General features: G+C 51.6%; 1 protein-coding gene across 2 annotated transcripts in view; it reads right to left on the bottom strand.

Moving 5' to 3' along the window:
* The window catches only part of LYST (lysosomal trafficking regulator), a 3,192,287-nt gene that overhangs the window by 2,082,199 nt on the left and 1,097,716 nt on the right, over positions 1–12,372 (bottom strand). For both annotated transcript variants that reach the window (XM_078648813.1, XM_078648812.1), the window contains one exon: positions 2,763–2,900. In XM_078648813.1, coding sequence (XP_078504939.1) covers positions 2,763–2,900 — 138 coding nt within the window. The remainder of the gene's footprint in view (positions 1–2,762; positions 2,901–12,372) is intronic.

The following is a 12,372-nucleotide window of genomic DNA, read 5'->3' on the forward strand; positions in this document are numbered from 1 at the left end:
ACAAATCCAACATCACCAGCATGGCTTTACCCCCTGAATCCAAGATCTCCTTGATTGTTTCGGAGACCTCGAGGAGCGCAGTCTCCGTGCTAAGATTAGGGCGAAAACCTGACTGGGTGGCATGCAGAATCTCGTTTGCCTCTAGAAAATTGGAAAGCACCGTCTGCACGTGCTTTTCAACAATTTTCGAAAGAGCCGGCAGCAGAGAGATAGGCCGATAGTTAACAGGGGCCTTAGGGTCCAGACCAGGCTTCTTGAGCAGCGGGATGACCATAGCCTGCTTCCAAGCCTGCGGGACCACTCCCTGGCTCAACGAGAGATTTAGCAGCGGATTGACCAAAGGATTGATCACATCAGCCAGTTTCGCCAGTATCTTAGCGGGGCAAGGATCCAGGGGCGAGCCAGATTTCAAGCTGCCCATGAGTGCTAAAGAGGCGGGCTCCGATATAGATGGAAAAGCGCCCAGTATCAGACCTGGCAAGGCCAGAGGCGATCGAATGGCCTCAGTGGCAGTTCGCTCCGCGGATGTAGCCGATGGGAAAGAGGCCTGTACAAGTTGGATCTTGCTCGTAAAAAATCCGGCAAGATCCGCCGCCCAGGAGTCGGAGGGCCTCTCCTCAGCGATGTTTAGCCGTGGCGATGTAAATTCCCTGACTATAGAGAAAATCTCCTTGCAGGAGTTGGAGGCCGCTTCTATCCTCCCTGCCAGGTAGGCTTTCTTACCTAGGCGAATCTCCCGGTGATACTCCTTAACCATGTTCTTAAAAGTCACCTTAGCCACCTCATCGTATTTAACCCGCCAAGCTCTTTCGGCTACCTTACACTGCTGCCGCTTAGCCGACAGTGCAACGGTAAACCAGGGGGCGGAAACTCGTTTAGGAGTACGACGAGGGGCTAGTTCCGGGGCAAGATCATTAAGCCTGTCAGTCAGCCATACCTGCAGGGACTCCAAGTCCTTCGTCAGGTCTCCCGAGAGAGGGCAAGGATGATCCAGAGCAGCCTGAGCCAGCATCTCAGGGGTCACTCGATGATATGCCCTATGGGTATGAACATGCTGCAGTGGGGCGGCCACAGTCAGTTTAACTGTGCCACAGATGGAAAATTTAACCAGCCGATGGTCTGACCATAGAACCGGGATAATCTCTAACCCCTCAAGAGGGGAGGTCGAGAAAACCTGGTCTAAAGTGTGCCCCTTGTCGTGCGTCGGCCCATGTAGATAGGGATGCAATCCCAATGGTGCCGTGGCCTCTATGATTTTAATAGCGGCCGCATCTAGCGAATCGTCCATCCGGAAGTTAAAATCCCCGGCCAGAATGCAGTGTTCTGCTTTCAAGGCCAAACTCAGTAAAACGGAATCAAGATCTTCAAAAAACATTCCGTGAGGGCCAGGAGGTCTATAGACCAATAGCCCCTTTACTGATTGCTGCGGGGCCAGAGAGATGGAAAAAGCAAGGGCCTCCGAGCCACGAATATCCTCCACTGGCAGGATAGTACAAGCCAGATCTTTCCTCACCACCAGTGCCACTCCGCCGCCCCTTCCCACCGCTCTGTCCTTCCTGAAGACATTGTAATCAGGCGGGACAGCCATGGCAACATCCGGATTCGACGACTCTCCCCACCATGTCTCAGTAAGCATGAGGCACAGAGGTTTGGCCGTGTCCAGTAGCTCAAAGATATCTTGAGCGTGTCTGCATGCTGATCTGGTGTTAAGTAGCATGCAGGGATATCGCACACTGGCGCTGGAATTGCCAGGGGGCCCAGGCAGAGCACGTGAGGGGCACCAACCGCAACCGGGGCAGATGGACTTGCAGTACAGCAGCCACTGGAACCAGTGAGAAGAGCACGGAGCTCCCCCGCAGTATAGCGCAGCGTGAAAGGTCCTGACCGACACATAATGCAAGACCGAGCCTGACCCGCCCCCCCGAGCGCCTCCGGGTCGCTGACGGGCGCAGACGGGCAGGACTCTGGCTTGACTCAGGCGCCGACCAGGCGCCGACCAGGCGCTACCGCTGCGCGTCACCGCTGCGCGGGTAAAGCGAGCGTTAAATAGGGCACACCTGTTGGTAGCAAAAAGCGCTAGAGCGCTCAGCAAATGGCACACTCGCCACAACCACCCCCAAGATGGCGGCCACGCGCGAAAACGCTAGCACTAGATGACAAATCCGCTCAAAACGCGGTGAGGGGCACAGTTTAAGGTGCAGGTATGTGGGCGCTGCAAGCGCAGATAAAACAGGGCTCAATGTGAATTAAAGTAAAGAAAATGAAAAAAACGGCAATTTTTTAAATTATCAGCCTGCAGCCTACTACAGCAGCAGCATAGCGCGCGTGCGTGCTGTTCCCTTGTCCAAGGCCGAGCTACACTAAAGTTCACCTTAAATAGGGCACACCTGTTGGTAGCAAAAAGCGCTAGAGCGCTCAGCAAATGGCACACTCGCCACAACCACCCCCAAGATGGCGGGCACGCGCGAAAACGCTAGCACTAGATGACAAATCCGCTCAAAACGCGGTGAGGGGCACAGTTTAAGGTGCAGGTATGTGGGCGCTGCAAGCGCAGATAAAACAGGGCTCAATGTGAATTAAAGTAAAGAAAATGAAAAAAAAACGGCAATTTTTAAAATTATCAGCCTGCAGCCTACTACAGCAGTAGCATAGCAAATGACAAACTACTTTACAAAAAAGGTTTACAGAGAAACTTACAAAAAGCACGCTATTAGTAACATGAGTACACAAACAGCATTTTGAAACAAGTGACCATTTCATACCTGCAGCACTTGACAAGTAAGCAAGAAGTGATGAACTATTTGAGCCTGTAACAACTGCTTAATGTTAAACATCTGTTGAGGATGATCAGATCTAATAAGGATTTCCAGAGATGCCAAAAGGGCTTCCCAGACACCTTGCTGTAAGAAAAAACAAGCAGTTAGGAACAATAAAAATGAATACAACTTTATTGTTTGAACGTTCTATATAACACACTACTTGACAACTTACTGAAGAAAATAGTGCAAGCAAGGTAAATAATTTTTGGGGGAAACAAGAACAACACTGATTAAGTATAAAGAACAATCAAGGCAAGTATGCTTATAGATTTGCAGAGATCTGTAGCAGAGTGCAAGGAAAGTGAGGGGATACTGTGTCTAGGACATTTGGCAAGTATAGAGTGGATTTCAGAAGAACTTTTAAAAAAAGGAATGCTGCAGGCACAGAGCACAAGTGGAGGGACAAGTTCTGAGTCAATACTATCCTCTTTGGCTTTCAGGTGCAAAAGTTACTTACCTTCGGTAACGATATATCTGAAAGAAACATTAGTTAGTTATAGATTCTTTACCTTAGAATTAGCCCCAGGCGTCAAACTGGATCCGGAAAGTTTTTTCGTCAGCCATACCTCTGCGTGTCGGAAGGTGGCGTCGGTCGGCTCTGCGTCCGTCTTCGCCGGGATGACATTGTGGCAGCTACTTGGACACCGCCCTCGCGCGCTGGTGTCAGTTCTGTACACGACTTTCCACATCAGAAACGCAGAGCCATGCAAGACACTGACTATTGGTGCACAAAACTAGAGCCCTGAAAGGATGTCCTTATCCCTAGAAATCAGTTAGCAGAACAGGGAGGATGGGTGGGGTGGTAAGGTATCTATAACTAACTAACATTTCTTACAGATATATTGTTACCGAAGGTAAGTAACATGTGCATCTGAAAGAAACACGTTAGCTATAGATTCCTTACCTTAGAATAGATACCCAGGCAATACCAACCTCGGTGGTGGGTCTGCGAAACAAGATCACACCAGAAAGTCCTGGAGAACAGAACAACCAAAGAAGTCGTCTCTCCGGACTTGGCTGTCTAGGCAGTAGTGTTTGGTGAACGTGGGCAACAATGCCCATGTGGCCATTCAGAGGCACTCCTCTTCTTAAGGCAGTAGTGGCTTCTGTCCCCCTGGTCGAGTGAGCGCGTAGCCCGACAGGAGGCTCCTTTTTACCCAGAGTAACAAGCCGTAATACACAACACAACCCATAGAGAAATGGTGCGTTTGTGTACGAACCGACCCTTCATTGCACCCACGTAGCCAACAAAAAGTTGATCATCCACCCGGAACTGTTTTGTGCGATCCAGATAGAAGAAGAGCGCACGCTTTGGGCCCAGACGGTGGAGCCTCTCTTCTTTCTTTGAAGGATGTGGAGGCGGAAAGAAGGTGGGCAAAGTAATGGTCTGCCCAATGTGGAAGGCAGTGACTTCGTTAGGAAGAAAGGACGGACGGGTCCGGGGAACCACCTTGTCCGGATGAACAGACAAGAAAGGAGGTTTTGAGGAAAGAGCCTGGAGCTCACACACCCTTCTAGCAGAAGTGATGGTTACCGGGAAAGCAGTCTTAAGTGTTAAGAGACGTAAAGGACAGTTATGAAGCGGCTCAAAGGGAGCGGACATTAAGTAAGTCAGTACAAGAATCAAGTCCCACTGAGGCATAACAAAAAGAATTGGAGGAAAGAGATGCATTAAGCCCTTCAAGAAATGGTTAACTACCAGGGACTTGAAAAGAGAAGGCTGATCTGGCACCCGAACGAAGGCAGAGATGGCTGAAAGGTAGCCCTTGATAGCACCCAGAGCAGAACCCTGCTGGGCTAAAGAGATAAGGAAGAAGAGTACTTCTGAGAGAGGGGCAGAACAGGGATCCACAGCCTTTGCTGTGCACCATGCCACAAATGTGTTCCACCTGCAGGAGTATACAGTTTTTGTGGAGGGACGCCTGGCTGCAGAGATTACGTCACAGTCTTCAGGAGGCAGGTCGAAAGACCTCAAAATGCCGCCGCTCAATCTACACGCAAGGAGGTGGAGATTGAGTACAAGGTTTTCTGCCCATTAATTGCGCCGATCCTTACCAGACTTTTCAACTCTTTCCAAGGACCTGGCTCAATCCCCTCTGATATGTTAGAGGCCAATATCATAGTTCTGCCTAGACCGGGTAAAGATGCCTCTCACCAGACGATTTCTCTACTCAACCTCAACCTCAAAATATTTACAGGGTGCTCGCCTCCAGGCTGGGACCAAGACTTCCGGGCATCAAAGAACCGGACCAATCCGGGTTTATTCCCGGCACACAAAGTAGCAACACCACCAAACGCATTCTCCACCTGATAGATAAAACTCACTACGGGCAAACAGACTCCGTGCTCCTGTCTATAGACGCTGAGAAAGCGTTTGACAGAGTGGACTGGGGTTTTCTCGAGAAGGTCCTGGTGCACTTTGGTATTGGGGAACGATACAGAGCTTGGGTTGCCAGCTGCCGTGCTAATCCACAGGCGAGGATACGTATCAACGGCCAGGGCTCAAAACCCTTCGACATCCACCGAGGTACCCACCAGGGATGCCCGCTCTCACCCCTCCTCTTCGCGCTCAATGTAGAACCACTAGCACAGAGGGTGTGGGACAACCCGGACATCTTCGGTACCACTTTTGGGAGAGAACCTCACCCAATCAACCTGTACGCCGACGAGATCTTGGCTGCGCTGGAACACCCTGTGCGATCAGTGCCAGCCTTCCTGGATGAGGTGGAGGCGTCTGGGAGGGTGTCAGGCATTAAAATAAACAGGGGGGAAGTCAATTCTCCTACCATTAGGCAGAAATGCCCATACCACTCACAAACCACCTCCTTTCTATGAGGGCCTGCTGGTTTACCCGCGGCTCCCATACCTTGGGATCGTCCTCACCCCATCCACGGAGCAAACGGTCACTCTGAATTACTCTAACGCCACCTCCCACCTTTTAGGGGACCTCAGGAGATGGCAGAAACAACCTCTATCACTACTGGGGCGGATCGCCGCCGTAAAGATGTCCGCACTCCCCAAATTTGTATACATTTTCCAGACCATCCCAGTGACTCCCCCTGCGGGTACCATCAAGAGTCTGCAAGAGGCGGTGCAGCACTTTATTTGGGCTGGGAAAAAGCCTAGGATGTGACTAAGCTTGTCCTATCGAGCACCAGACGAGGGGGGCTGGGGATCCCCAACCTACAGCAATATTTCCAAGCGGCACAATTGCGTTACTTAGTGGAGTGGCACAGGCCAGAGTCAGAAAAGCAGTGGCTCTTCAAAGACAGAGCGATGGCGCAAACCTCGCTTTGGAAGATACCCTTCTTAAGCCACGTGTAAGGCTGTCCGAGTGTCTAGTGAAATAAGGGAGGGGTCGTTGTAGCTTTTGACATAACGTGCCTCTTTATTTCAGCACTTCCTTTGTGTCTGTTTAGTAAGAGGTTTATACACAGGTAAATTAGGGAACAAGAAAAACAACAAAATAATGAGACTTAGGTGCTGTTTTTCCGAATGGAGCGTCTACTTCTCTTCCTGGATCTTTGGTTCCTGTGACTCCTCCCCCTCGTCAGGCTCCATGGAAGGGCAGAGGTAAAAAGAAGAATGGGACCAGGTTAATCATACCTGTACTATATGAGGCTCATAGTGCTACGGTCACCATACGTAATGTGCAGGAAAAAAGGGGGAGGGTGTGCAGGAAAAGAGAGGTCGACACCGTCAGTGTTATGCCTTTTCACCCCACCCACCCCACCAGAATGCTCCCCTTAGTGGCACTTGCCTTGGGCCACGACCCGTCAACAGGGTCGTGGCGTCCGGACCCGGGGCATCCTCTCCCCTCAGTGGGCCGCCGGGTTTTCGCGTCTCGAGGGTACTTGGGTGGTCCTCCTCCGGGTTTCGCTCCCTCCGCGGTTCCCTTCCTCCTGGAGGCACCTCCTGTAGCTGGTCTTCTCCTCCGTTCAGCACCTCCCGCTGCTGGTCTTCTCCTTTACTCGCCTTCTCGTCTCCCTCCGACCTCCTGGGCATGTCCTCACAACTCCGCCGCCGTTCAGCTCTCCCCATTCCGTTTTCATTGCCCGTCAGCTGATCCTGTGCGTCGACGTCAGCACGGAGAGCTAGACTGCTGGCAACTTCCGGTCTGGTTTGGACGTCATCTCCCGGCTTTCTCCACTTCCGGTTGTCGGCTTTCCGGTCCATCTCACACCGCGCAAACAGACCCAAATATCTTCAGAAATCCCCCATAACACACACAGTGCTTCGAGTATGGGACTCAGTGGCAACCACGAGAGGGCTCACTACCTTCCCATCGCCACTTACACCATTGTTTGGCAATCCCGACTTCGCCCCAGGGATGGACGCCCATGCGTTCTCACAATGGCGAGGGTCAGAATGTAGATCGGTGGGTCATCTTTTCGACCTGTACGGGTTCATACCGCTCAAGGCACTGCCACAGCTCTACAGCATTACCGCCCCACAACGATTTCAATACTTCCGAATGCGGCATTGGTTAACTTACCCTGACATCAGCCCCCTAGTCGGGAGGAGGTTGACGGCCTTTGAAAAGTGGCTAATCACCAAAGAGTCTGACTGCAAACTTATCACAGATCTCTATAAAATGCTAAGCCCGCTCCTTGAGGACCACCGATCAGCCGGTCAGCGCCGTTGGGAGGAGGAGTTGGGGAGATCCCTCACTAACAAGGAATGGCAATCTATATACTACAGAGCCCACCACACCGCCAGGAACACAGCCAGTAGAGAATCCGCTGTGAAGATCGCGACATACTGGTATTTGACCCCAGTCAGGTTACATAGAGGTAACCCAAGTCATAGCTCGCATTGCTGGAGAGAGTGTGGCGAAGCGGGCACGTTAACACATCTCCTTTGGGATTGTAGGGAATTCACAGCCTACTGGACTACTGTCCTCAACGACATTGACAGTCACTTTGACACCGAAATTCACCGTTTCCCAGCATACACACTATTGGGGCTTCCAAATACACTCACATTCCCACTGAAATCACATAGAGGAAAGCAAATGGGTCTGGTTACAGGCGCTGCAGTCCAGCATATCTTATCGCTGTGGGGCACTAACACTAAGCCCACTCGCACCAGGTGGCTACACAAAATATGGTACACAATGGGTATGGAGCGCATTCAGGCTACGTTCACGCAATCCACAGCATCCTTCCACACGACTTGGCAACCCATTTTATCACTCCTATCAACGGAATTTAACAAAATAACATGTCCAAAATACCTCCGCCTATTGCGCCTTACTGAGAAACCACCCCCTGAAGACGGCTCTGGAAAACAACCAGGACTTGCGGGCATACCTCGTCAGTCCCATTGCAGGGACCACCGCCGCTGATTCGCTCCCCTCCGCCGCCGCAAAGCCACACCACCGGCCGCAGTGCGAGGGGGGCGTTCGGGACAGGACTTCATTCCCCAGACGCCCTAGCGGCGGAACACTCTGCCACACCTCATTCCTGAGGCCAGCCCCCGCGTCGCGGGATCGCGCGCGGGTCGCCGCCGGGAGAAGCCCGGGACAAGGGCGGGACCATCCAAGGCCATCATAGGCCAGAAAAGGCCGGGTCGGGCCACCCCCCTTGGCCGTGCAACAAAAGGAGGTAAAGAGCCCTGAAGATTATTCATAGGCACACACCGGCCCTCCCCAAGGGAAACCATATTGTGATGTGTGACCATTTTAGGTGCTTCTAGGTGTTTGTTGCTGTTCCCGTGCTAATTACATAAAATCCAGTTACATTATGACATGCAAGGGGGTGCGCAAAAACACAATTCTCCAGAGGGACTTGGCCAAGGGGACGTTGGACCACTACCTAAATAAGGCAACATCACCCATTGTCCGTCAAATAGTGAGAGCAGAATGGCGTCTGTCTACAGATAACACTTTTAGTAAGCAATCTCCCTCACAGACAGTTGACGTAGCACAAGACTCATCATTGCTGGAGGAACTCAATAATTTATGTAAATCTAAGTATGCTCCTGTGGAATCGAGAATCAAGCAATCCAGTGCTTCTATCTGCCCTGCAATAATCACAAGTCCCCAGTCTAGTACATTATCCCAACCAAATGAAAGTTTGCTGGGTACTCCCCTTTGTCTACCTGCAAAAGGTAACACGAAATCTATAATGTCCCCCCAGGTGCCCTCTGTTAAAAGAAAAAGAAAACGAAATGTGGATAAACACACGGGGAGTCAAGCAAAACAACAAAAACTGAACTTAAGCCCTCCATTGCCTATCACCATTACCCCTAAAGCATGCAAGGATTCTGCGAAACGGGTAACTTCTGCACCTTCTACCCGGCCAACTCTATTGGCCCAGATAGAAATCATGATCAACTCTATAATATCCCCCTTGATAGAAAGAATGAATAACTTAGGGGATAGGATTACGGGCATAGAGGAAATGACTAAGGCAAAGTCGCTACTCTTAAAAAGTATGGCAGGCCCCAACCAAACACAGTTTTTTCCCGCCACTGAAGTGCCCATAACATCTCACACATGTTATCTTCAAACACCCCGAAAGTAATCGCAAAATCCACAATAGCACAGAGCTCCTCCTCCAGAATAGGGCTGAACAAAGAACCCACACTCCATAAAGGGTCACTTCCTAACCTAAGGAATATGTCACGAAAATCTAACCATATACACTTACCGCCGGAGGCTGCTCCGTTTGTGTGCGTCCTCTCTGGAGTGCCAGCACTTACAAACGGAAAAACTGAAAGACAACAGGACCTAAGAAACAAGGTGGTGTTCTGGTTAACAAAAAATAGACCCTTGCCACCTGATATTGATGGAAGAATACGAAGTGTTAGAAGGGTGGGCTGGCTAGGTCCCCTTCGAAAAGATATACCTGGTGACCTGGTATTAATACATTTTAGAAATAATAACGTCGTCCCACATCTTCAAACCTGGCAGACACAAATAGAAGACAGCCCTATACACACCTGGGAACTGTGTGACTTTTACCCCAGAGCATCACTCCTCCCCCAATCAAGACCAAACGAAGAGAGTAACCTTCCGATGGGCAGAAGCGGCCCCGGGGTGAGGGGCTATAATATTCAGACCACCAATCGATTTGACTTACTTCGTAACGAACTCAATGATTAGCTGAATTGCTCCAATGATTTAATGCTATATTAACATAACGTTATTTATTGTGAAATGAAATGTAATGGTGTATATATATGTATTGTTGCTTTTATGATTTTTATATTTCAAAATCGAAAAAGCTAATCGAACGAACCAAGACACCGAACGACTCTCACACATAATGACTTCAATAAACTATGGCACGGCACACTGGTTGGGGTGGGGGGAGTTTTTTTAGGGGGGGAGATAGTTTTGTTCTTGTTGATTGTTTTCGGGATGGGCACAAGTCCAGAAGCAAAAGCCTAGAGCCGGACACTACCCAAGGTTACGCGCCTCATTGACGAGCGTATGAAGATCTGTGTTACCGAGCAGGAGACAAGTGGTTATCATGTCCTATAGTCACTGTAATCTTTGGGATGTATATGAGAAGTGTGCTGTACTTGCCTTTTGTGAAATTCAATAGAACAAAGTTAAACAAAAAAAAGGCAACAGCCATCAAAGGGCATGTCCATCAAGGTGTTCTGGACATTCCTCGAAAAGCCAGTGGACCTCAGCCAGGCGTAGGGACGGAGCGCTACCAACGTTGAAATGGTCCTGCCCAGAGAGTCGGCGGTGTCCAGCCCACAACGGATCGTAAAGTTTGCTGCATCTCTCCCGGCGGCGAGCACTGTCCAGGCCTCCTCCGGACACTAAGGCAGCACGTGCGCCACTGTATCCCACACTGAGTGCGAATAACGGTCCAAAAGACATGCAGTGTTTACGGATCACAGTCCTAAGCTGGCGGAAGAGAAAAGTTTCTTCCCAAGATGGTCCAGCTTCTTGGATTCCCTTTCTGTTGGAGCGTAGGGAAGGCGCTTTTGAAGGTGGAGGCTTGGACCACCAAGCTCTCCGGGGTGGGTTATTGGGAGAGGAAGTGGGGTCACCTGGAGTCGGGCGGTGGCGTCGAGTGATCATCCTGTCCACGGGAGCCCCCGTGTTGGGCCTGGACCAGGAGCCCAAAAGGACGTCGGTGAGGGCCTCATTAAAAGGAAGCAGGGGCTCCGAAGAGCTTGCCGCCGGTAGAAGCACCGAAGTCAGGAGGTTAGTCTTGACTGCCACCATAGGAAGCTTGAGGTTGAGAGCCTCGGCTGCCCTACGCAACACCACAGCGTATGACGCTCCCTCCTCCGTAGCCACGGTAGGAGGAGACAACATGCCATGGTCAGGTGAAGTGTCAAGACCACTGGCATCCCCCAGTTACTCTCTCCAGTCCTGCTCAGGCTGGTAAGTTAAAAGGGTAACCTGGCCCCTCCCAGTCCTCCTCATCTTCCTCTGGGTGCCACTGTGGTTGGAAAGGGGCCCCAGAAGTGAACAGCGGCATGAAGACCCCACCTGGCAGCGCCAGTCCGGTGCCGTGTCCATGTCAGGAAGGAAGCTGAGGTAGACACCGGCAGGTGGGCCGACCACTGTCGGGCATGGTAGTGGTGCCTTGGAAGCGGCGCAGGTGGAGGTGTAATAAGGTCAACCGGTGCCGATCCGGATCCAGGCCTCCATTCAAGGGGGGCCTGCGGCGCCAGGGCCGGAGCCGCCGGCAGGGAAGTCCTAGGTCCACGAACCGAGTCCCCGGGGCCCGAAGGCACGCCGGTGTGGTCGACCCGCCCAAAGATGGCATGCATAGCCACGTAGAACGTACGAAGCTGGACGGGGGTCCCTCTGGGTCCCAGAAAGGTAGGGAAGCTCAGAGTCGACCCTTCAGGCTCTGCGTGCGGAGCCGCGGGAGTGGCAGCACCCGTGCGCCTCGTCGAGTGGCCCGACCGACGAGGAGAAAGCGAAGAGCGATGATGCTTCTTCAACTTCTTCTTATGCTTCGACTTACCTGACCCAGAGTGCAAGGACTTTGATGACTTCGAGCCAGACTGATGGTGGCTCCCCGACCGGTCCCTTGACCTCCCTCTTGACCGGGACCTCGAACAGCGCGGAGCCGGCGGCCGTCATTCAAGCAGCTTTCAGGAACACTCCCGCAAAGCCTTCGGCGTCAACAACTGACAGTCGGAGCACGACTTGGTGTTGTGGTCGCGCTCCACGCAAAAGAGGCACAAGCGGTGCAGATCCGTCACCGACATCAATCGGGTACAGGAACCGCAGGCCTTAAAACCAGGCATCCCTGATGCACTGTTCAGAGTAAGAGACTCGAAACAAGACGTTGACAAAAGACAAGAAAAACGTAGCCAAAAAATGACTGCGGTACCGCTCATCCCAGATCTGCACTGGCTGGTGCGGAAGAAAGAAAGAACTGACATCAGCTCGCAAAGGCGGCGTCTAAGTAGCTGCTGCATCGTCATTCCGGCGACCACGACGCCGACGACGGAGCCGACCAACGCCACCTTCCGATGCGCAGAGGTACTGCTGACGAAAAAACTTTCTGGATCCAGTCTGATGCTTGGGGGTAATTCTAAGGTAAGGAATCTATAACTAACATGTTTC

Source organism: Lissotriton helveticus, chromosome 6 (genome assembly GCF_964261635.1).
Source record: "Lissotriton helveticus chromosome 6, aLisHel1.1, whole genome shotgun sequence".
NCBI lineage: Eukaryota > Metazoa > Chordata > Amphibia > Caudata > Salamandridae > Lissotriton > Lissotriton helveticus.